Raw genomic sequence first — 24,653 nt, 5'->3', positions numbered from 1 at the left:
TCATTTGCCTAAAATCTTGCCTTAAAATGTTTTCCTCCTCTGTGCCATCTGGTAGAAATGTTTCATTCTCTTATGGCTGAAAACAGTACCCTGTGAGCCTGTCTTACTGTTTCTTGTTTTGTTTCTTAATGAAAAAGAAACTTAAATGAAAAAATCATAGTACTGTATCCATGTCTTCTGGGACCTGCTGACAGTTTTGCCCAAAGTGTCATTTGAGATGCTGGAAACTTGGCTTCGAAGCAGCTGAATGCCTCCCACTGAGCCCCGTGTTCTACTCAAGTCAAGTGACTTGCATAGAGTCATCCTACTATCAGATGTCTTTTGGAGTGAATTTTAGTAATTGTCTCAGGATATGAATCCTCAGTCAAAAGCTTCATTACATGTACATGTTTGGACAGCCATTTAAAAGCAGAGATCTTTTTTTAGAAGAAACCAAATCCCAATATCACATGCATTTTTTTAATTTGTTGATGCTTGGTTTTGCCAAATGTGCAAAGGTCCTTGGGAGACCTAGGAGCAGCTATGAAGATGATCTTTTGCTGTCTTGTAACAGCATGGCTTCCTCAGGAGGAGATCAAGGTGTGGAACTAGAAAAGGGCATTAGAAATTGTAGGTGTAACACCTCAGCCAAGGCTTTGCCTCTTGACCTGGATGGTCATCCTATCAGGGTTTGGCCAAAGGACCTCCATTTGTACTAAAAGGGGAACCTTGTAATGACTGCAGTAACTTTTTTCGCCTGTGCATGTTTGTACAGATGATGGTAAATCCCCTGAGAGAGATCGACAAGACAGTAGGACAACTCATGGATGGACTGAAACAGCTAAAATTACATCGCTGTGTCAATGTCATATTTGTTGGTGATCATGGTAAGAGAACAATACTCTTTATTGCTGTAGAAATGCTTGAGCAAAATAGCTGTATAGGTAGCCTAAATTCAAATCTCATTTAAGGTATTTTTATGATGATTTTTTTCTAGAAGTTTAAGTCTTAAAACACAATGAGTCAGTATAGACTTTTAACTGAATTCTCCTGTTAATTTTCAATAGGATAACTGAAACTGGACAGAAGTTTATCTGGGTATTTAAATTCTCTGTAATATAGATAAGCCTGAGGGTGTTTTTGTTGTTGTTGTTTGTTTGTTTGTTTTTCCTCCCACTCTTCATGGAAGAAAACAACTTAGTAGCCTAGGTTCCTTTTGATGAGGGGAGGAGTAGGGCCTTGGAGTAAATAATTTCCATGGCAATAGCCCATGGAAAGGTCCATGAGGACAAGCTATCTTAGCAGGAGAGAGTGGAATGTATGTGAGGAAGTATATCTGTTTGCTTGGAGAAAGTCATCAAAATAACAGTGGAAGGAGGAAAAGGGACAAAACCAATCTAGGGGACAGATGGAGAGTGACCAGTAAAAGTATCTATATGATTTGTTAGGTTTTTCTCTTCTGGAAATTGGCAGAAATATTTTCTTGAGAAGAAAGAGTAACCACTAGCAAAGAAACAGGAAAAAGAAAGTCTTATTAAATAAAAAAGTGTGACATCTTTGAGATAAGCCTGTTTTGGCATAACGTTTTAGTGACATATCCAAAGTTCACAAATTAAGCAGACATTAATATTTGGAAGGAGTACTGTTCTGTTCAGATCTTGTTTTGTGGTTTTTCAAAATCTCCCAAGATGTGCTCAATTAACAAGAAAATGGCCTATGCCTCCTCTCTGGTTGTGGAGAAAGAAGGATATGGGACAGCTCAGATTTAGAGAGGAGGGAGGGTTGTGCAGAGAACTGGACTGTGCCTGTCAATACATTCCACTAAGCCACAAGCTAGGAGAGAATTGTTTATCTGTGGCTGGCCTAGAACAGACCACCAACAGACAGTACCTTTTGTGTGGGTCTTCTCTTAAAATCTTTTGTTTAAAAAAAAAAAATCCCCATAGTAGTATACTAAACTAGAAACAGGCTGCTTTTTCCATGAGTTGAATTTGGAGATGTGACAGTGCACACAGAGTATATATGGTGATTGTTTCTACAGATGGGACTGGTATTTCTCTCATGTAGGCAAGTGCTAAAAGCATCCCAAATATGGCTCCTGCCAGTGTCTAATGCTGGAATTAAATGACTAGAAAGAAGAGGGATAGGATTAGTTGCCAAAAGGAAAAGAACACATACAATGATCTGTTTGGAATCTCCTGTCCACTGTTTGGGAAACATGTTCATTTTCAAGCTGCATTAATTTTGGCATTTCCTTCTGCAGGGATGGAAGACACCACTTGTGAAAGAACTGAATTTTTAAGCAACTATTTGACTAATGTAGAAGATATCATTTTGTTGCCTGGATCTTTAGGACGAATTCGTCCGAGGTCTAGCAATAATCTGAAATGTAAGTTAATTTAATCATACCATTTATGTCCTGAAAACTAGACCCCATCTTCTCCTTAGACCCATGTAGTCCGAGCAGTACGAGTTTGCAGGGTGTTCACAGGATTTTCAGAGGAAAGGCAGATTAGGACCGGCTGCTCTTCACCCTTCTGTCAATGAAAATATGTACATAGAAAAGGAGTCTTTTACCTTTTCTGATCTAATGGGTTAAGTGAGTTGTTAATTCTGAATTCAGTAACTTCTTCATACTTTTGGCATGGGTGATGAGCAGTGGGCTGCTAAATAGCCAGTATGGACTGGAAATGCAGGATATAAGTAAACATTTATATAAGTAATGTGTGCAATTGAGCCAAGGTGGAAAGTTAAACTTACTGCTTTATTGTGTTATGCTGTTAAATCCTCATCCTGACTTGGTGTGTGAAAGGAGCTGACCATGTTGTGAGAGCACTGAGGGCCCTGGCAGGTGCCCTGTCATGTGGCTACCTGTGATTTGTGGCATTGCTGCCCCAGCTGCCCTGCGTGCTCTGCCACCTCCAAGGCAGCGGCACCAGGACGGGCCTTGTGCCAGCACCTCAGCTGCTCTACTTCAGTGTAGCAGCACAAATCTGGCTTTGCAAGTGGTTCAAACAACCATGCAAACCGTGAAGCTTAAACTAACTCAGGGGTACCCACATTTTTGCAAAATATACTGCAAAGATGAGGGCTTTTGGTGGGGAACACTACCTGTTAGCGTGGACTGACCAACTGACGCCTCACGGTACCTTGGATGCAGGTTGTGTGCATAAAGATCTGTTGACAATAGAACTTATGTTGAGTAAACTCATGGGGCTAACGCAAAGGCTGAATTCCCATTCTTCAAAGCCTACTATAAAATTGTATTTTACTTCTTCTGAGAAGACTTCTTTTTTTTTTTTTTTTTTTTGAAGAACTTTCAGTCCTTGATTTGCTAAGCAAAAATAGTTATATTTGGAGGATGAATGGCAACGTTTTCCAAAGAGATCAGCTAACAGTATGACTGATCTGAGTCACACTTCTGGTTTCCCCGCAACGCCATTCTCCTCTTTTGGCTTCTGTCCCCAGCTTCCTCGTCCGAATACTTGCAACTGCTTATAAATGAACAGTCTGAACATAGAACAAAGAAGTGTATTTCTTAGTCTTAAAAATGATGTTTGGCTCATAAAATGGCAGACTACCAGCCGTTTTATTCCTCTGCCATTTTTCTATTGCCTAATATTGTCCCAATGCCTATAGGCACGTCTTTGCAACAGTCAATATATTTTGGACTCCATAGTGCTCAAGCTAAGCAAGCTCATGCCTTATGTAATCCAAAAAAGGGTTATGAAGGATGATACTCTATAGGTGGTTCTTTCTCTCTAGACTCTCTAGACTTTCTTCGCCTTGGAAGAAGTCAGAGATGGTGCTGACAGTTGTTGAGCTGAGCTTTGCTGCATCTTGCATAGCTCTTCAATAATCATAAGCTTGCTCGGAATATTTCATTGTTGCTTTTCCTTTACTCTGGAGTAGCTTACTGGAATATGTGTACAAGACACAAAAGATGTAAGATATTTACCATACTGTTTCATTGTTGTGTTCAAATGTGTTTTCAGAATATTTTGGGCATGGTTTTATATTGTAAGGAGAAGCAGCCATAATACTTGAAGTGGAATATTTTTAGAAACTAGAATGCACATTAAGCTTGCACCCAAATCATAAGACTCTGAGCAGCGTCCATCAACAAAGTATTAATTGAAGGGAAATTTCATATTCAAAATATCCTATCTGATATACAGTGTATTTTTAGTAATGATCAGCCAGCTTTTAAGAGGAATCCTTTCTATAATATTACATTCTTAGCTTGTAATCTCTTCAGCAGATGGTTCACCTTTTGATATCTTCTTTTTTTTTTTTTGTGCGCTTAACAGATGACCCTAAAGTGATTGTTGCCAACCTTACAGTAAGTGTTTATTATGGAGATGTATATCTATAGTGCATTGCTCACTTCACACCTTAATTTGGGACATAATTTGGCAATCCCTGCGCACTCTTTAGGCAGGAAAACCAGTCATTAGTGTGAATAAAGAGTGTTAAATGGGGCCCTTCATAAGCAGAGATTAATGTTTGTCATGAATCGCACTGTTTGCTACTGTAGTAGCTTTTATAACCTTTTTGGGTAGTGCAGAGCCAGAATCTCCCTGACCGTCTTGACACCGTGAATTGAGTCTATTTATTCATTCCTTCAGAAATGGAAAGTAATCTTTTAGAGTAAATATTTTACTAGCACTTTAAAGATGCTGAAAAAGTTCATTTGATAGCCCTCAACCATAACCCTGTGTTTAATGGAAAAAAAAATGTTTAAAATAAATGCTGATTTTTATCAAATTTAGTAACTGGACTGGTTTAAATATACCTGTAGACAAGATGTATTTTCAGCATTCAGCTTTCCTTTGAAATTTAAGCCCTGGCCAAATTAGAACCAAGTTCTACATCTGTGGGTGACGTTTTGCAAGATGCTTTTGAAAAGACAGGATGAGGATGAAAAGACTATGAGGATAGAGTTTTCCAGATACGTTTTTGAGTGACCCATTATGCGCTAGTCTTGCACAAATATTACACGGAGAGTCTCCTCACTGTGCAGGACACTGCGTGTGGGCACCTTGTTTGCAATGCATCATCAGTAATGTGTGCAACAGCTTGGTTTATGCAGTTGAAGGTTATATGCGTGTCTTGCATCTCACTGATGACTGCTGTTTGCAACCACTTTGTTTCCAGTGTAGGAAGCCAGACCAGCACTTTAAGCCCTACTTAAAACAGCACCTTCCTAAACGCTTGCACTACGCTTACAACCGAAGAATTGAGGATGTCCATTTATTGGTGGATCGCAAATGGCATGTGGCAAGGTAAACTATTGCTTATGCTTTTATCCCAATTTTTATGTATACGTCATATATATTTTATCTGATCAGCTCATTTATTTAAGTGCAAGATTATTCCAGCTGGGAGCTGGGGGAGGGCGTAGGAGGAAGCGGAAAGTGTGCATAACCAGAGAAGGTTGAGAACATGGGGCTAAGTGGTGGAACTGGTAAACAGAAAGAAAAAGGAGATACCAAGAGGGTAGCAGAGTAGCTAAAATCCTGAGAATATGTGGAGGAGCTTGAGGGTGTTATATGCAGGATGGCAGTTGTAGTGCGTGCAAGGGAGTGCTGTGCTCTGAAACTAATCCACGGGAAGCCAGGATGCTTCCATACAGCTGTTCAGTGAAATCCCTGTTTCTGTTTGCTCTTCCTCATATGCTGCTGAATTTTCAGTTGTAAAATACGAGCAATGCTGTATAATCTTAGTAACTGGCTGAGGAAAACAAGTCACTGCACATATGTACCGAGAAAACAGAAGCAGAGTTACTGTTATGAATTACACGCTCTTTTCTAGTTTAATAATCTTTCTTTCCATCCCTTTGATCATATGACACATGTTGTGTATTACAGTAGAAGAAAGGCCAGGTCTTTATCCGTAAAGTTGCCTCAATGCTCCTTGGAGGATGACACAGATTTGGCTTGTAGTATTCTGTTACAGGCTTTAAAATTATGGTGGTTTTCTTTGTCTGTGCTGCTGCCAGGCAAACACACGGTGTGTTGTAAGTGCCTTTGGACATCTGTGCTTATCTTCCCTTGAATTATGCAAGGATCACGCTGCTGAAGCAGTGAATGAGAAACCCCAATTGCTTTCTTGCATAACTCCACTAGATTTTGGGCTGTTTCCCTGTACAGTTTCTGTGGTTAGGGTTCACGTACATTTCAGAGAATTAGACTCTGAGTTTTAGGCTTATAAAATTTTTAGTTTTAAGAATGTTACTGGCACTGACTGGTTGGAAGTGGAATACCCAAGCTGATTTACATTAGCTATTTTTCTTATTATTCATCTCAAGCTTTCTTTGGCTTAGTTACCAACAATATTTTCTGAAAACTGGTTCACCATATGCCATTTGTTAGTAGAACTGTAAGTCATTGCGTGTTCATGGCCAGGAAAAGGGTAGTTCTGGGTTACTGTTGCAACTCCAGTAATTTACAAGGTTGAAATCAAATTTTGGCTGAGCTTCATTTTAATAAGAATGATTATGAAGTAACCTGTAGGATAATCCAGTCCGCTGTGCGTATTGCTTATACATTTCATATCCCTCTCAAAATTCAAAATAAAAAAGTTCTCTGCAACAAGCCGTTAATTATCGTTGCTGTGACACATACTTATTTTTCAAGATACTTTTCTTCATGGCAATCTTTCTCATCTTTTCTCTCTCCATTTCTTCTTTTTCCTCCAGTTTTTTTCCTGTTCTCTTTTTTTATTTTTATTGGACAGACGGTAAACAGGTGAAAGGACACTAACGTGTTGCCATTGACATTTACAGCATTGTGGTGTCACCAAAGCGTTTTTGTAGAAGCCTCTGTTGGCCTTTTACTAACTGGGGGAGATTATGATCATGGCAAGGGAGTTGTTAGATGAACCTGCACTCCCCTCTCCTTGGGGAGGAAACATGAGCAACTTGCTGCCTTTGAAATCCTGTCCCTCCTATCCCCAAATTACATTGCTTGGTCAGCAACCCTAGCTAGAACCCTGAGAAACTTGTTAATGCTTTTTCAACTTAGGAAAGCTGTGGATGTTTACAAGAAACCAACGGGGAAATGTTTCTTCCATGGAGACCACGGCTATGACAATAAGATAAACAGCATGCAGGTATGAGCATTAACCTCTAGGGGTGGGTGGCAGAAGAAATCAGAGGTCTTTAAAATGTAAGTATTCACTGATAAAATCCACTACTTAACTCTCTTCTTTTGTATTCTTTTCTCTCTCGTTCTCCTTTTTTTTTTTTTTTTTTTTTTTTTTTTTTTTTTTCTCTCCTGAAGACTGTCTTTATAGGTTACGGACCTACATTTAAGTACAAGACCAAAGTACCTCCTTTTGAAAATATTGAACTTTACAATGTCATGTGTGGTAAGCTACCTGCTGGATGAGTTGTGAAAGGTGTTTTAGCTAACAGGGCTCTCAGGGATCCATGTAGTCACACGAGGGGTCATGTCCTGACTCCCTCATTACATCCTGTCCTTCCTGGGCACTCATGCTTTGGCTAGGAGGGCAGAATGGGCTTCTTGGGGGCCAGGATTTGTTCTGCTCTAGTGTTTGGCCAATAAAGGGCGTTTTGCCGCTTGCAGTTTAGCAAATACGCAGCACCACAGTATGTAGTGTCTGTGCTTCAGTAGCCTAGGAAGGCGGTTTGAGTTCAAAGACTGCTTCTGCACCTGCTGTGTCTCATGGAGCAGCTCGGGGGCATCATTTAGTTTTCTACAGCATCTTCTCTTACGGTTTTGTTGTACCCCTCCTGTAGCAGTGAAGTAGAGTCTGATATATGCGGATTTTCCAGGGGATAAAGCTTTTGATCTGAGGGAGTAACTCATTTAACTATTTTTTTGCCTTTTTTTTTTTTTTTTTTTTTTCTAATCATGAAATAGTCACTCTAAAACCAGTGACTGGTAAGTCTGTGTTCTAGGTGGGAAGATCACTAAATCGCCTCCTGACTTACACTGAAATTAGAGTAGTATAATAAAGCTGTTTTCCAAAATGTTCATTCAAATTAACCTTCTTGTCATTAAGACTATCATACTGTTCAGGCAGACTTTAAACTTAATGATGTGGACAAAAGGTTAGTGTTTTGGTTGCATTAAAAGCATCTATTAGCATGTCATAGATGTAGAGATTATTACAAATAAATTGCTTAATTAGCTCAGTAGATATTACTTAATACATGTTTGCAATCTAACCATCTAACCATTTGTTTGATGTTTTCACAGATCTGCTTGGATTAAAGCCTGCTCCTAATAATGGAACTCATGGAAGTTTAAATCACCTGTTGAGAGCCAATGTTTATAAACCAACCGTGCCAGATGAAGTTGCTAAGCCACTCTATCCTGTAGCTCTTCCTTCTGCATCAGATTTTGATATAGGATGTACGTGTGATGACAAGGTAGATGCTTAGGATATGCTGATACTTCCACTATTAGTAAAAATTGTCTAATAAAGTTACAGCCATATTATCATATTTTAGAGGGCTTGATCTACAAGAATCCCCCAGATCCTTCCTATGAATTGGTCTGTGCCCTTTTGAAAGTAGTACTACTTGTATACAAGAAACAAAGAAATTGTCAATGTTTTATAGCACTAGTTTTGTTTTGCTAGATTCCTAGTAAAACAAGATGTCAGAATGCTCCAGTGATCCTAATCTTGTTCCTTTTTTCTATTCCTGAGAAGAACAAGTTGGATGAACTCAACAGGCGCTTTCATGTCAAAGGAACAGAAGGTGAGAACCTGGTGACTCAGTTAATAAAAATTATTTTTACTTTCTTTTGCAAGCTAGACTGCATTGCTAATACCAGATCAATGTTATGCAGAACACTATCCTTTCAAATAACTGTCAAAATAGCTCACAGGCGTAAGACTAAGTGGTGCTCATACGAGGAAATGCATGCTGTATTTGCAATAACCACAGCCAGAGGGTCGCTCAACATGATACAAGTTTTAGTTCTTGCTTGGCATCCCCATTTGAGAGTCTCACCTCTGTTGTGGTAAGGAGAGGGAGAACAACACAGCACACCGTTCAGTCGCAAGCTGTTAAGTGCTGTAAAAGAGAACATGTACCATGTTTGTTTGCTGTTTTACCACCAATGTGCAGTCTTGGGGTTCACTCGGTCACTGGTAAAAAGGACCATTTGGTTCCTTTGCAAATGACTGGCTTCGTAATGCTTAGTTTTCAGGATGCAGGTTATTTGCTAAACGCGATAGAAGGCTGATCCTGTGCCCTCCATGCTGCATGGCAGCATCAGCATTTGTGTGGCTATGCCATCACCGGGGTATCAGGCCAGGCTGAAACCTAGAAATAGAATGAGAGGCCAGGGAAGAGGGGGTGGGAGCTGAAAGACAGCAGAAATGATGTCTTACAGGCACATCAAAGCACAGATTTGTATTTTTTTTCTTGAGGTTGTGATCCAGTTCAGCATAACAAATTATATCATTCCCCTCCTGCAACCTAGCACATTCTCAAGCTTTGAGTGTAGGCATGGACTTTGCATACTTCAAATCACATCGATAAGGAGATTTAAAAAGACAAGAATTCTCACGAAGCTGCTGCTACTTACAGCGAGCTGGCAATACAGCCAATCCTTTAGTTTCTGTGGTTGAAACTATTCCTTCTTTTTTTCCCTGCAAGTGTAATAGCCTTTTTGCAGCTATTCTCAAAACATAAAGTGCTAGATGAGCCATGTAAAATTTGTTGACATTTTTATTACACGTGTTGTCCTCCAATAACTTTTACTAAGCTTGTGTACATACTGAAATAAAAGAGAAAAAAAAATCCCAAAACACAACAAATGGCACTTATTATAAAAGATCAAATGCACTGTGTAAGATAAGGTCTTTCATAGGCTTTCATCTCGTTAAACTGATCTTTTCAATTAGTGAAGAGTTATTCTCTGCTGTGACAGATTCTAGCAATGGGGAAACCAATCAATATACTTCTACTAAATGTCTCAACAGCTTTATTTTGCCCTAGATTCTGATGCTTTTATGCTTCAGTAGTATAAAATTAATATTGTGTTGATGATTAAGAAACAATATTTAAATCAATTTAAGTTGTTTATTTCTAAGTTGTTTATGAACTGGCATTAAGGGCCTCTTATTTAAAAGGCAAACATTTCTAACACATACAAGTTGGTCTGTTTTATTTAAGGACAGACATTTGCACATGTTCAAATCTTGCAAATCTTCCTGAATATAGTCAGTAATTCCCTTCTTTCCTGTCATGAACCATGGATCTTTAACTGATGTTGTTATTCACAAGCAGAAGAAAAATATTCCCTCAGCTTCTCTTGAATAAAGGAAGCGTATGACCCTTTTTTAGGTGAGGCTTGCTCTTCTTTTCTTTCTTGTGTGCTATAAAAATATACTAGTTGGACTCAAAAACTAATAAACGTGCCCTTTTCTTCCAGGTTAAATTCCTATCAGTAAACAGTGTTAGTCTACTTACCTTGTTTCTGTGTTTGATTTCCAAAATCAAGCCAAGACTGTTTTCCAGATGTTCAAATTGATGAATCATGCAGCACTGCAGCACAAGAAAAAATTTGCCAAGAAGCCTTTTTTTTTTTTTTTTTTTTTTGGTTTTAATGATGTTTTTGTCCTCATATAAGTGAGCTTATATGAGGTAGTTTGTGGTAGCTTGTGATCCTTAACTGCATCATGCCTCCATTTCAAAAGAAAAACAAGTTTTGCGCAGTTTAAGATGTCTTTTTGGAGCCAAAGTTAGGAAAAGATCTTGTTTGTTTTTCTTTCATGTTACTGAGAGAAAATAACACAGCAATCTTTAGAATAATGTCCTTTGCACCAAGTAGAAAAAAAAAACAGTGAGTGAGCAATTTTTCCTTCTTTTTGTGGAGATTTCTGCTCTACACAAAACAGAGCAAGGAGAGAAAGTCTGGAGAGCAGAAGCAGGGAGTAATGATAAGTCTGGCTTAAATCTACATAAAAAGTATTTTTCACCTCATGTGCAGCAAAAAATGTGGACCCAGGGACCATTCTGCAGTGTCATGTCTTGGGAGAAATTGCCTCTTTCCATATTCTGAGACATTTCCATACTCTGAGCCGTTTGTAAACAAACATTTATGACCCTGACAAGCTTTCAAATGCAGAAGGGGACCTGCAATCAGAAAGTGGGTTGGGAGCCTGGAAAGAGAATTCCAACCAAAAATATGTAAAAATTACTACTTTCTCTATTATAAGGTTTCCTTAGCAGTTGGAAAGGGCTAGGATCCTGTTGAGGATGACTCAAAATTCAGGGTGTGTTTGAAGGATCTTTTTTTTTGCCCTGTTTAAAATTTCCAAAGGTGAATTTAAATGTAATTTCTTTTGATTTGTAGAGAGGCATCTTTTGTATGGGCGCCCTGCAGTACTGTATCGCACAAAATACAATATCTTGCATCACCATGACTTTGAAAGTGGCTACAGCGAAACGTTTCTGATGCCTCTCTGGACATCTTACACTATTTCCAAACAGGTCAGTGTGCTCTAACTGCTTTTGGAATTTGCTTGAAAAATGATGGTAAAGTCTGCTTCATAGCTGTATTTCTGGTGTTTAAAAATCCCTCTTCCCCAAATAGACTTCTCTGCTAGAAATGATGATGAATACTATTGAAAATAGCAAATTCCTTATTTCCTTCAGAGGATGATAGTTTTTAAGGCAGAGGACTGTATATTTAATTTCTTGTTTTCATACCCTTTCTAAGTTTTTCTCAGTGGGATTTTTTTTCCTGGTACAGTCTGCTACTATGTTTGGATAATGTCCAAGGGCAATTTCTGCTACCTGAAGTCAGGGCTCTGCAGCAGGTACTGCACAGGAATGGCTATGCAACTGTGGTGCATTGTTTTATCCTGTCCAAGGCCTTTCATTCAATCTGTTAGCTATGTGGAATTATTTCTTAATAACTTGCTTTTAGCAATAAATGCAGGAATTGCCTTTCTCCAGTGCACGTCTTTCAATGCAGGCTGAGGTATCCGGCATCCCTGAGCACCTAAGCAGCTGTGTGAGGCCAGACCTGCGCATTTCTCCAGCAAACAGTCAGAGTTGTTCAGCTTACAGGGGCGACAAGCAAATATCCTATGGGTTCCTGTTCCCTCCTCGTAAGTTGAGATGGAAAGTGCAGAATTTGAAGTTGTTTCAGTGCCAGGGGCAAACATGGGGATGGGATGGATAGACTGTTCTTCCTGCGCTTGCTCAGGACCGAAGACTTAATACCATGGGCTGGGGTCACATCTGTGTGGGTCAAGGGGATGAGAGTGAAGGAAGATGGGATGGCAAGAACATTTAAGCAAGAAGATAGTCAGGAAAAGCTGATCCACCCTTTGATCCAGCAGGCAAAAGATGGAAGTTCAATGCAGACAAAGTGACGAAGTCACGTTTGAGCTGTCACTAACAGTAAGGCAGCTAGTGACCTTCCAAAGGCCAATCCTTAAAGCAAGACCATGAGCACAGACCATGGAAATGGAGTAAACTATTCCCTGGCCGTGGTAATGCACAAAACTATATAACTGTCACAGTGCTGCTGTCTGGACTCTAAACCTGCAAGTAAGGAGTAAAGACACAAAGATGGGGTCCCTGTAGCTTCTAATCAGGAGTCATGAGGGAATAAATCTTGACTACTACTATTTCACATTTCTTCTTTGAAGTTGTTGCCTGGACACGAGTTTATGCCAGCTGAGAAAAGAGTTATTTTGAATTCAAAAAGCAGAAAGAAAAATGTACATCTAATTTATAAATCCACATGGGACTATTATATAGAAAATTAAAAAAAAAAAAAAAGTTCTGTTGTCATATCAAAGCAACAGTAGTATTAAACCTATAGAAAAGATCATTGCAAAGTCTCCTGGTGTGGTTACCTTAGTTCAGTCTTGGGGCAAACTGCAGCTGTGGGCTCCTGAGCTTAGTAAGTGCTGAAAGGACACACGAGGAGTGTCTTGCAGTTGGACCTGCTTTGCTCTGCCTCCCTCGCTTGGTGGCTGAAATACTTCAAAGAGAGCATCTGTGATATGGAATTAGTGGTGCAGCAGGCTTGCTCGGAGCGAGGGGATAATCTGGCAGTCTTTGCTCTAGAAACTATGTGTCTATTTTGCAAAAGCAAGCAGAGCAACTCTCTGACTTCAGAGACTACAAAAATAGATGAACTGTAAATCTCTTCTGAAATGGTTGACAGTTGAAGCAAAGACAAAATCCCTACATTCCATATCCAGCTGTCACATGAAAGCAAGAATAATTTTTTTTGTGTATGTGTACTTCTGAATAAAAATTTCAGATTTCTGTTTAGAAGACACTATTCCTTTCAATTGCTGCTGAAAGTTATTTTTGAAAACAGTTTTGTGTTCCTTGAATTTTTGATACTTCAATTTGTAATATTTCTCTATTTTATTACTTTCAGAATTAAGTTCCTCTGCAGAAGCGAAATACGATGCCTTCCTAATAACAAACGTCATCCCAATGTATCCTGCCTTCAAAAGTAAGTGCCATTTCTACAGTGTTTCTTCTCTTTCTCAAACTTACAGTAATTTTATGTAATGATGTGCCTGTTAAACTACATTAAGAATTGATGGGAGAAGTTTAAAACATAAATTTCAGGTAGCTGCAGCCAGCAGATAATGGTCAGTATGGGTAGACAAACTAGCGGATGAGGTTTTAAACCAGTAATATTTTCCTCGAATCCAGACTAAGATAGGAGTGCAGACCTGGTCAGTAACTGTAGCTCAGCAGCTGTGCACTATGTCCCAGTAATTCTGTTTGCAAAAGATGGTTCAAATTTTCCTGTTTGTACCCTAAATTATTGTAGCATATGCTTAAGCATATGCATAGACCAAAGACGTTTATTACCTATAAAGAAAAAGGAAGAGGAAACCAATTTATGGAAAAATGAAGAATAGTCTAAAATCAAATGAAACCTTCTGTGCTCTATGAATATTATGTTAACATTTCTTTTGTCTGCACGTCCCTTTTTTTCTCTAGCTTTGCCAAGAGGTAGGAAAACCATCAGACTATTCTGGTGGCATTTTTGGCTTGGCAGGACCTGGGAAACCTTGGAAGAATTGCAAGAGCCTTTTCTTGTGAGATTTACAATTCAGATTTTAGGCCAAAGAGGTTTGGATAAGCATCAAAGCATATGGGAGGCTTTTTTTTTTTTTTTTTTTTTTTAACCAAAAAAAAGTGTTTTGAACCGAAGTCGTCTGAGTGGGAACAAGTGGTGATGTTTGCTGGAAATTTGAGCAAAGGCACATAACTGATTACAGAGTGTAAAATTATTGGGGAATTCCCACTCTGAAATCATTATCTATAAAAACGCCTTTTCTGCTAATGCTAATCCAAGCCAATTAGCTGAGTTGCTAATCACTGCAGAGCAACCAACCTTAAGCAGCTCCTTTTGTAATGTGGTGTTCCTTTTTATCAGCAAGGGGCAGATTCCCTAAGAATAAATGTTGGAACTAACATAATTCCAAAGGTATAACTCCTACAGCTGTGCAGGTTGCAATGCAGAGAGCCAAAACCACTCATTACATGGAAGTTTTCACATGAGGGGATATGACAGTTTTATACCTCACTGGCTCTGGTGGCAGTGCTGACTGCACAAGCCCTCTCTCCTGTTTTTATTTATTCATGTATATATTTACACACATAGAATTATTGCCTGAAGGAGGACAGCAAAATAATATATATATATATCATCGGTACTGAGTCTGGCTGAAGCACTTCCAGTTTCCAGAATCTGCAAGATCTTGTCCCTGTACTGGCTTCCAGTTGGACTGACATTGCTGTCTATGCAGGTGGGGTGGGAATACAGATGGGAAACTGCATTGCAGTGGGAAAATCAGAAAAAAAATGCTTTTCTTGTTGAGCTATTTTAACTGTTCAGGCTGTTGCATTGGTGGAGTGAGCAGCCAGAGGAGTAGAACTGCCAACCAGTTACCGCAGCTGCAGTTCTTATTAGACACTGTTCGTGGGGTGCTCTTGAACAATAAATTCATATAGCACTGAATAGTCTTAAGAAAAAAGTGCACTGGGGAAGGGAGGGAAGTTGCTTAAACTGGCATTGCCATTAGTACTGAGGAATCATGGAATTATGTCTGAGTTGCAAAACCAGAGTTAAACTTTTTCAAGTTTGGGATGCTTTGTTTAGACAAGCTTCTGTTAATATATGCATTTAGAAGAAAAGGGCAAAGATGGTGTAAGTGGAGAACCCCTCTCTATACTTGTAACTTGTTAAGGTTGAAAAGTGTGTGGCAGGATGTGTCCTGCTCTTTCCAAAAGTTGTGGTTAAAATTCTTTATGCAAGACATCTGCCTGGATGCCATACTGTAATTCGTTCATACCAGGCTGCACCAAATTTAAAAGCTAGACCTTTTGCATCCAAGAATTTAACTGGAAGAATGTGACCTTTGTACTGGCCTTTGTTTTAAATGGTTGCTTTTTGCTTTTAGTCATGGTATTATTTTCTGTTTAGAAGGAAAAAGAAAAAAAAAAGTAGCATCAGTCCCTGGAATTAGATAAGAAAGACAAAGGAAGTGTTTATAAGGACATCAAAAGTGTATGTGTGTGAATAGCTGTTTCTACTGCTAGTGATGGAACAGCAAGCTCTCTGTTGCATCTATCACAATACCAGCCGTAGAATGGTACCGTGCATTTCCTTCATCCCTGTCTGGAAAAAAAAAAAATCTATAGAGAAAGGTCTGAATAGACTTTAATGGCCAAAACTGAATGAATCTGTAGTAAATCTGTGATGCTAACTCTTTGATTTGTTTAACCATAGGTTGAATGGTGTCCACTGAATTTTTAAACTCCATGCAGAAACAAAAAGATTAGTAGGCATGTTTTGACTCATCCAAATCATATTCTGTTTGTTTGTTTTCCCTGCAGAGGTATGGAATTATTTCCAAAGAGTTTTGGTGAAGAGATATGCCACTGAACGAAATGGAGTCAATGTTATAAGTGGACCAATCTTTGACTATGATTATGATGGTTTGCATGATACACCTGACAAAATAAAACAGTAAGTTTATATTGACTTGCTATTGCTTCACTTAATGATGATTTTATCTTAAACTATTCAATATTTTCACATTAGTTTTAGAGAGGTGATACAGAATGCTAACTTGAGCCATGACTGCTTGTGATTTTTGAAAGCAAGTAAACCACTAGATAAACTATGTGAATTTCCTGATTCCTTTTTTTTTTTTTTTTCTTCAAGACCTTTACGTATAGGACAATGAAAAATACAGGGATGGCAATTCACTAGATAACTATTCACCTTGATTTTGAAATGAAGTGTTCATTCATCCTTAAGATGAAGCCAATTCATGTTTCAAATCTTTTTTTTTTTTTCTTTTTTCCCCTCCTGAAATTTTCTAGATCTTAAGAGTGGGCAGCTGCATACTAGAGCACATCATAGTGGTATTGGGTTAGATACTCAAACCTTTCCTGAATTCAATGGTGCTTTCTGCCTATACCCCTGAACTGAAGAAATCTTTTAGAAATCCGCATGTGGTATTTCCATGGCACAGTATCAAAACATGAGCTAACTTGAATGCTCATTTTAAGACTGAGTTTAGTAATCAAACACTGCTCGACAAAATACATGTAAGGGAGGGAAGATGGTATCGTTTGTGTAACCCCTTCTTCCAAAAAGGTTAATTCTCTATGGGTAAATGTTTGCTTTATCTGTGGTGATCTCCTCTTCCACCACAGGTTTGTGGAAGGCAGTGCCATCCCTATTCCAACTCATTACTACAGCATCATAACCAGCTGCTTAGACTTCACCCAGCCGGCTGACAAGTGCGACGGGCCGCTCTCGGTTCTCTCCTACATACTGCCCCATCGGCCTGACAACGACGAGAGCTGCAACGTAAGTTCAGCAGGGTTCTGCTGTGTTATTGCAGACCATGGGATTTGCAAAACCAATTACAGTTGGAAGATGATGGCTCGCAGATGTCTCAAATGAAACCGCAGTGACTATGCTGTGTTTATAAGGTGTTGTGTTCCACTCATCAGACAAGAGTGCTCTTTCATGCTTAATGTGGGTATCAGAGGAAAGGTAGAACTGTGGCTGAGCAATAAACTCATCTGGAAGAGCTGACATGCAGTGAGTTGGCAGCAAGTAGTCAACTTGCAGGCTTGTACATTTTGCTGGACGGTGTCAGTGTAACCCCAGAGCAGGCTGGGGGGAAGGCTTTGTGCCCAGCATGTATTGCGGTGGCAGCAAGCCCAAAGTTTTTTGTCGAGGTCTGTTTCCATGTGCAGGTAGAATATAGTTGTTCCAGAGCCTGTCTCCTCGCTGAGGGTAGAGTGCCGACTCTTGCTGTTCAAGCATTGCTGTCAGGGGTGAAGTTTGTATTCCCTTTAGCAGCGATCACGGTGATGAACGGACACTGTCCTGGTTCCATTTTCGTATTCCTTTAGGATGAAAAAGCGTAAGAATCTTGGTGAAATACGAAGGATTGGGTTTGGTCAGAGCTTTAGAAAGTAACACAAATATTCTGTGGCTGATCATGCAGCAGGAGAGCTGCAGGTTACTGCACTCTGTGAGGACAGCAGTCACCCCAGGCAGCTGCATTTTGCCTTGTCCTTCCGCCTGAACTTGTTCTCCCGTCGCCCAGCTGTGTGGATTCCTGCACACAGACTCGTCACTATAGGCTGCCAGGAGTCTGTTTCCTGACTGAACACATTAGTGTTACGAATTTTGTATTGGCACGAGAAGTTAAAACTCCTTTTCCAGCTACAAGCAGAAATAGTCATTCCGACTCTGTACACGATTCACCTGGAACAGTGTCTCTTTCTCATTCATCAAACATCGTTTGTTTTCAGGTCTCTCTCTTTAAAAAACAAACTTTTGGAGCCATCCCCCTCTCTTGAAGAGGTCTGGCTTCCTCCTGTTTAGACTCTTAACTGCTTTGGGCAAAGCTGTCTTCTATGGGAACATTCAGAAAATCCTACATATATTTCATTGAGATTTTTCTATGGATGGTTTTCCTGCTGGACATTTGAATGAAGGTCCAATTAGTGTCTGTGACTTGTGCTTTGCCATATGTGATTTTATGACAAAGTCCTTTGTTTATGTAGGTATTTATTTATTCAGTTCTCTCCCTACATTGTGCTCTAACTAGTTGTTGTCATTGTCCTCTTAAACAAGCAGCTGAACATCTTTTACATTCCAGCCCAGGTTTATTTTCTGTGTATACTGTGCTGCGTATGGTATATATATTTTCAGTGTTGTGTGTGCTTTTAGTGCTGCTACACACTCATTAACGCGCAATACTCTATGCTTGACATAGCAAAGAACCACTACAAAAATATTTTAATTCAGCTCTTTAATAGTCAGGCAAAATTTTGACACTCTTGCACACTGTCAGTCTTACTCTTGCACATGGTGTTGCATCTGGCTTGTTCAAAGCAGTGACTGTGTAAAACCTCAAAAGCTTCATGGATAAAATGCTTGGGATAATATGAGAATTTTCCCTCAACCCTCTCCACAGCTTTCTTTTAAGATCTGGAGAAATATTAGCTTCCCCCTTCTGCTCTTATTGCACACACTTTCTCTCTCTTTGTATGGCTGTCGGAGAACACGGCTACTCTTCTCATTAGAATTTGTACGATTTCCAAACTCTGTTTATTCATGGTGAGGTTATACTCATTTCTCCTTGTGTCAACATTTTCTTTTTCTATGGCTTTCTATGACTTCACTGGGCTTCTTTGGGTTTTACCCCTCCTGATGATTTATGAGTATACTCTAGGTATATTCCTCTCTATTCACAGGAGACTCGGGATCGTTTTTGCTCGTTTTGCGAGAGAGGAGAAGCATTGTAGTAGCCTTCCAGGACATTTATTCCAGCTTAAATTTCTTTTGGGACATGAATGAGAGAAAATATTCCATCTGAAATCTCAAAATGAAAATGGTACTCTTTCCCCTGGCCTTGGCCCTTCTGATACTTTCTAGGATTTGCTTTTTCCACAGCTGTATTATAATAATGGTGGCTCACCATCATCCTGCCATAAATAAGCACACCCGGGTCCACACACAGGAACTCCCCGCTGTGTTTTGTTGGCATTCTGAATGACCTTGGCACAAAAAGCACTTATGGAAATACTAAATAAAATCAATTCCAAGACCATAGCTGGAAGAACTTCATTAAAACTTCCTCCCAGCCACTATTTTCCCTTTCAACAGAATCTTTAAATACCTCCTTTAAAAGCCATTTCCTGATCCACCTGCCTATACTCTGAGCATCTTCAACTTTCCAACTAATAATTTCTCATATCGTAGATAGTCTAAACCAAAGAATTTCAGTAATATCAGTCTCTGTGCTATCTGGTATCTTTTCAAAGAAATTTTATGTTAGCCCTCTATTTTATTGCCTATTTCTATTTAACTCCATGTCTTCAGTTGTTTTTTTCCTTCTAAGACTCACTAGAAGTCTTGTTAGTGAGGTCAGACTAATTGGCACAGATGGAGATGAATTTTAAATATAAACACTTAAACAGTTGTTTTGTACTGTTGTTAGCTGATTGATGAGTTTAAAACCTTGTTCCTGGACCTAAGATTTCACAGGTCAGTTGTGAGATGGAAAAACTAAAACAGATTAACTGACTGATTTTCTAGGGTTATACAGATGTTCTCTTGCTACTTGGTTTAAAACCCAGCTCACAGTCCTGTGATTTATTGACACTGTAGTTCTTTGCAAACTTTTTTGAGTCATCCTTGTAGTCTAAGAACTCATCTTTGTAGCAATGGGACTTGCATCTGAGCTTTATAAAATGCAGATTTCCTGTTTAGAAGGAAAGCTTGAAGACAGGAAAATGTCACGGTAATTACATTTACAGTATTAACCTCATTTAGGCCCATCTGCAGACGAGCAACCTGATCACCAGACTGAAAGCTGAGCAAGGGATTTCCTGGGGCTGTGTGCTGCCAAGCCCTGTTCCTGGGCAGGCTGAGGGGAAGGAGCAGAGCATGTTCCCTTCTCTTTCTGTCCTCATTTGCATCTCTCATTTCATATTTCAGATGTGGTTTTGGGCCTCAGGTTGCTATAGACATGGAGAGGAAAAAGCAAAATGGTTTTGGAGCTAAAAAGCTTCCTGTATCAAAGCAGCTGGATGTTTGGCTGGTCACAAACATAGATTTTAGAGCATCTGGCTGTGACCTGGTTGTCCTCTCTGTGCAAACGATCACGCTCATCTTCCTGGCGTTAGAAGCCTGGTCTGTGGCGCTGTGGCTGCTTTGGGACATCTCTGGGTTCCTGAAACTCAGTTTTTGCTTGTGAGAGGACCCCTTCTTGGGAGGACCTTGTAGAGAGGGCTGAAAGGGAGTTAATTCAGGGGTAGGTGCAGAAATGAAGGAATTTTTTTGCATATGGTGCCGCATATATCCCCCCTAACATGAGGCTTCCTGCCAGCGGTGCTGATGTGCCTGCCTGCGAGGCCCAAAGGGGAAAGTCTTGTTTACTCTGTGCTTTTCCCACGTCTGCTCCCAGCCTTGCCAGTTGTAGGTGCTGCTTGTCCTGTTCCCGGGCCACGTCACTGAGCTGATTTAGCTCACTTCAACAGCCAATAACTCTGCTGGTTTGCAGAGCTGATTTTCACATAAAAAAAAAAAATTAATTTGTGGACGTGACGGCAAGCAGCGGGCACAAGCTACTGGGAGAGTGGTAGCAATAGGAAGCAGAGCAGGAGCTGCCCCTTTTGGAGCTCTTGTGTTGGTTCTCTTGGACCAGTCCGCTTGGAGATCGTCCATGTGCATTCACATAGCCCAAGATGAACTGCAAATGACTGAGAAAACCACCTTCTTGATTCTTTCATGATAAGAAGGCTTTTAGTCAAAGCATTTGTTCTATCATAAATAATATATATGTTTTAATAACAGTATTTTACAGGTACCATCATAAACCTTAGCTTCCTTGTTGACATTAATCATAATGGTCTATTAATGGTAGATGGAAAGGTTAGAAGAGGTGAAGAGGTACTGATTAGATGAAAATAATGCATGGAGAGAGAGCTCAAAAATAAACAGCCTGAGAATATGCAGTGACTGATAAATATGAAGTTCTTTCTGCAAGAAAAAAGTATATAATGACTTGCAGATCTTCTCAGAGCAGTATACATACTTTTTTGAAACACCTACAATGTTGAGTCAGCTTCTCACAAATGACTCTGGTCCTTAATTCAGCCCACGTCCTAAAATGGGTCCTGAAATAAAGGAGACCTGTAGACATGATCTTGCACCTAATGTTTCAAGCTTGGTTCCTGTGAAACCCTTTATTTTGTGCTTCCTTTACTTTAGGACACTTTACATTAGTGCTCAGAAATTGTTCAACTGAACTTTCAAAAAGGCTACACTTGCTTTTAGAGCTGCTTTTTCTCATGTTGTGTGTGTGTGTGTGTATATATATATTTTTTTTTTCCATTTCAGAGCTTGGAAGATGAATCAAAGTGGGTTGAAGATCTGCTTAAGATGCACACTGCACGGGTGCGTGACATCGAACATCTCACAAGCTTGGACTTCTTCCGAAAGACCAGTCGCAGCTACACAGAAATCCTCTCCCTAAAGACATACCTGCATACGTTTGAAAGTGAAATTTAGCTTTCTAACCTTACTCAGTGCATCCTTTTATCAACTGGTGTATATTTTTATATTGTTTTTATATTTATTAATTTGAAACCAGGACATTAAAAATATTAGTATTTTAATCCTGTATCAAATCTTAAATATTAAACCTTTTGTCATTTGTTTTGTTTCTCTAATGTTTAATATAGGTATGTTTTTTGGTTTATTTAGTAGCGCTTGTAATACTGCAGCTTGAGTCCTTAGTCCAAGCTTTTAAGTGATGCTGCAGGATTTGATACATGCATCAAGGAAATAGTAATTTCCCATGCTCCTTACCACACTTGTAGTCCTGTACCGTGTATCAAAATATTGAACATGTAAAATTACATTAATTTACTGTTAACTATGTGACAGACATATTTAAACCCTATAGGCAAATAGAATCTTAAATATAATAAACCACACATTCAGTTTTTTTAATGTCTTTTGATTTCCTTTCACAGGGACTCTGAGAGGCACTTGGTAGCAGCAAGTGCTGCAGACTTTCTTATGTAGAGGGCAGAGCCGCCTTCCCCTCTCTGCTGAGTCTGGATGTGGTGGATGAGACTACTGACAAGAGCCCAGATGACCTGCCCTCATGCTCTGTAACCATAACATGGGTGCTCATGGTGGTCATTAGTGGCTAGATTTTGCCATATAGTGGCCTATAGTGCATATATGTGCATATATGAGTGCACTATATGCACTCATATATTTAGATATGCCACTATAGGGGCAGAGCTGGGAGAGGTTGGTTGGCACTGTGCGGCAGCAGTTACCACTGGGAGGAGAAAGAGAAGCCCTTCCTAGCCTGATTCTGTGCTTCCCTCTCTCTCCTGGCCAGCATCTGCAGGCTTTCCCACCAAATTTGGGCCTGATTGGTTGGCTTGAGTGCACTGCTACTGTACTTCCCATATAGTGCTTGTGGTTTACGACTGTCACCAAGCCTGTCAAGTCTCCGCTGGCTACACCTATGCAGTGAGCATCTGAGATGGTCACTTCATAATCCTGGCAAGCTCCACAGGGGACACCCATGGCACAGTCCCAGACCGATGGAAAGGACAGTGTTATATACGAAGGCCTAGGCAATTACATATATAAGCCATAAGGTTGCAGCAGGCAGCTGGAATTGTAAACACCCACGTTAATCATCGGTGAGCATAGTTAGAAGTTAGACCAACTAAAAGGTAGCTCAATGCTTAAAATACTTGCTGAGGAATTTGGAGAAATACTGAAGGCTGAATCCCATGGTGGCACTAGGAGGAAATTTGGGATTAGAAGTCTCCCTTTGTCTTCCAGACTGGTCAGTGTCTGTTTTCTCTTTGAGCGCTGTACGTAGGAGGGAGGCAACAAGGGGTGGCAGTCATCTCAGCCAGGGCACCTACAAGTTGCAGGACTCCTATGTAAAATTAAACGTGGCACAATTCTAGCAGCTTGCACCCATTAGAACCCATCTCAGAGAAACTGCTAAACTGAAATGAATCATCTTAACACTGGACACTAAAAGAACTGAATTATTCCTTATCATAGACAGTCTTATTCTATGTGCCAAATTCTGCTTAAATTAAAGTGCATAAAGCAGGAATACTTTACAAGCTTAAAAAAAGTTTCTAATAGCTACACAAAGCTTTAGGAAACGTTCTATTCTTGCAACTTAAAATTTGTCTCTTGTGGTTGTCTGGTAGCACAGAAATATTTTATTTTTCTGTACGCTTTCAGCAGGGCTCCCTGCCATGGCAAACTTTACATTCTTACATGTGCTACAAAGGGTATTTCCTCTGGAGTTCAAACAGTCTTCCGTTAAGACTGAATTTCTCCAACATTGACTTTAGCAATGGTGTAATGTGGATGTTCATAAACGAAACTAAAGACCATCACTACTGAATTGCTTTGATATTCATCTTATTTATTTTTTAATTTGTCTCTAATGCAATCAAGCAAATGATGTAAATGGTTTATTTTCTTACTGAAAAGGTGACATACATAGCAAAGGAACATTTAAGCTCTTAAAACTAGGCTCCTCTTCATGTTTTCAGAGGTATTTGTCAAGTTTCTGCTTTTGAAGCACAGCTTTTGATGAGTGCTAACAGATATGGTTTAACTTTATCTCAGTTTCACTATAAAAATAATCTTTTAGAGATTAGTGTGTAGGGAAATGTGGTTAAGTTGGTTACAGTCAGAATAAATACTGGTAATTTTCTTCTGTTCTATTTACTTCTCTTAACTCTTTGGCCCCAAGCTGTTGTATGGTATTGCTGCTTTATCCTAGTGCACTAGCCGAAGCTGCTACGCTGGGGAAACTTTGTGGTAGCTTCTGCAAACTGGGTGTTCCTTTTTCTTGTTGGAAGCTGTCATATCCACCAAAAAGCTCCAGTGTGAAGCAGGAGCCTTGTAAAAGCCTCTGGGCAACTCTAGTCTCCAGCAGAAACAACAGATGTTTTTGAGCCCACTTGTAATTTCCCTTTGGTTTTCATCAGGGTGGATGTCAGCTCAGGGCAGTGTGGAGGAAGGAACCTCTCTGCTTTCCATTCACTTCTTGGCCATTTTGAAAATACAAAATACCATTTCCTTGTGTTATGTGTTTCCTGTTCTTGATATTATTTTGGCTTCCTCCAGAGGTTCACCGAGGAGAACAAGTGTTGAATTCGCCTGTCAAGCAAGCACCGGTTTCGCAGGCTGGAGTAATGAGTGTAAATGGAATAATGATGTAAATAGAAGTGATATTTTCAGAGTTGGAGGATGCTCAGTCAAGCAATTATGGGGGCGACAAAATTGGCAAACTGGGAAGCATCCGTCTTGGTGAGCTACTGGTGTGATTTCATTTGGCTACTGTTATTGTCTTGTTCCTCATCACCAACTTCTACTCCCCTTATGGAGTTAGATGTTGGAGTTAAAAAGGTTCTCATTTTGACCCTATGAGCATTCTGGTAGTAGCAGATCAATTTGTATAACGTTATAAAGCATTTTCAGCTCCAGAGAAAGATTAGAGAACTATAATTTTTCTGTCTGTGTTATCTTCTGTTAGTGAAGGTTTTCTAGTATTCACAGGGATATCGTATGAATAAAACTAAATACACATATTTAATA

General features: G+C 39.6%; 1 protein-coding gene across 3 annotated transcripts in view; it reads left to right on the top strand.

Annotated features, from left to right (window-relative positions):
* ENPP2 (ectonucleotide pyrophosphatase/phosphodiesterase 2) overlaps positions 1-22,002 on the top strand; it is a 65,341-nt gene extending 43,339 nt beyond the window's left edge. For all 3 annotated transcript variants that reach the window (XM_088533294.1, XM_088533292.1, XM_088533293.1), the window contains exons 12-25: positions 755-866; positions 2,243-2,368; positions 4,290-4,321; positions 5,137-5,264; positions 7,005-7,092; positions 7,263-7,350; positions 8,205-8,377; positions 8,662-8,710; positions 11,319-11,455; positions 11,943-12,078; positions 13,371-13,448; positions 15,851-15,983; positions 16,679-16,835; positions 21,393-22,002. In XM_088533294.1, the coding sequence (XP_088389420.1) occupies positions 755-866; positions 2,243-2,368; positions 4,290-4,321; positions 5,137-5,264; positions 7,005-7,092; positions 7,263-7,350; positions 8,205-8,377; positions 8,662-8,710; positions 11,319-11,455; positions 11,943-12,078; positions 13,371-13,448; positions 15,851-15,983; positions 16,679-16,835; positions 21,393-21,563 (1,608 nt within the window). In that variant the 3' untranslated portion in view covers positions 21,564-22,002. The remainder of the gene's footprint in view (positions 1-754; positions 867-2,242; positions 2,369-4,289; positions 4,322-5,136; positions 5,265-7,004; positions 7,093-7,262; positions 7,351-8,204; positions 8,378-8,661; positions 8,711-11,318; positions 11,456-11,942; positions 12,079-13,370; positions 13,449-15,850; positions 15,984-16,678; positions 16,836-21,392) is intronic.
* Positions 22,003-24,653: the final 2,651 nt, after the last annotated feature.

The sequence above is a fragment of the Tinamus guttatus genome, unplaced genomic scaffold (genome assembly GCF_059628265.1).
Source record: "Tinamus guttatus ecotype Peru unplaced genomic scaffold, ASM5962826v1 Tinamus_guttatus_pri_ptg000492l, whole genome shotgun sequence".
NCBI lineage: Eukaryota > Metazoa > Chordata > Aves > Tinamiformes > Tinamidae > Tinamus > Tinamus guttatus.
Note: the sequence above shows the minus strand (reverse complement) of the source record. Positions and strands in the feature narration are given on the sequence as shown.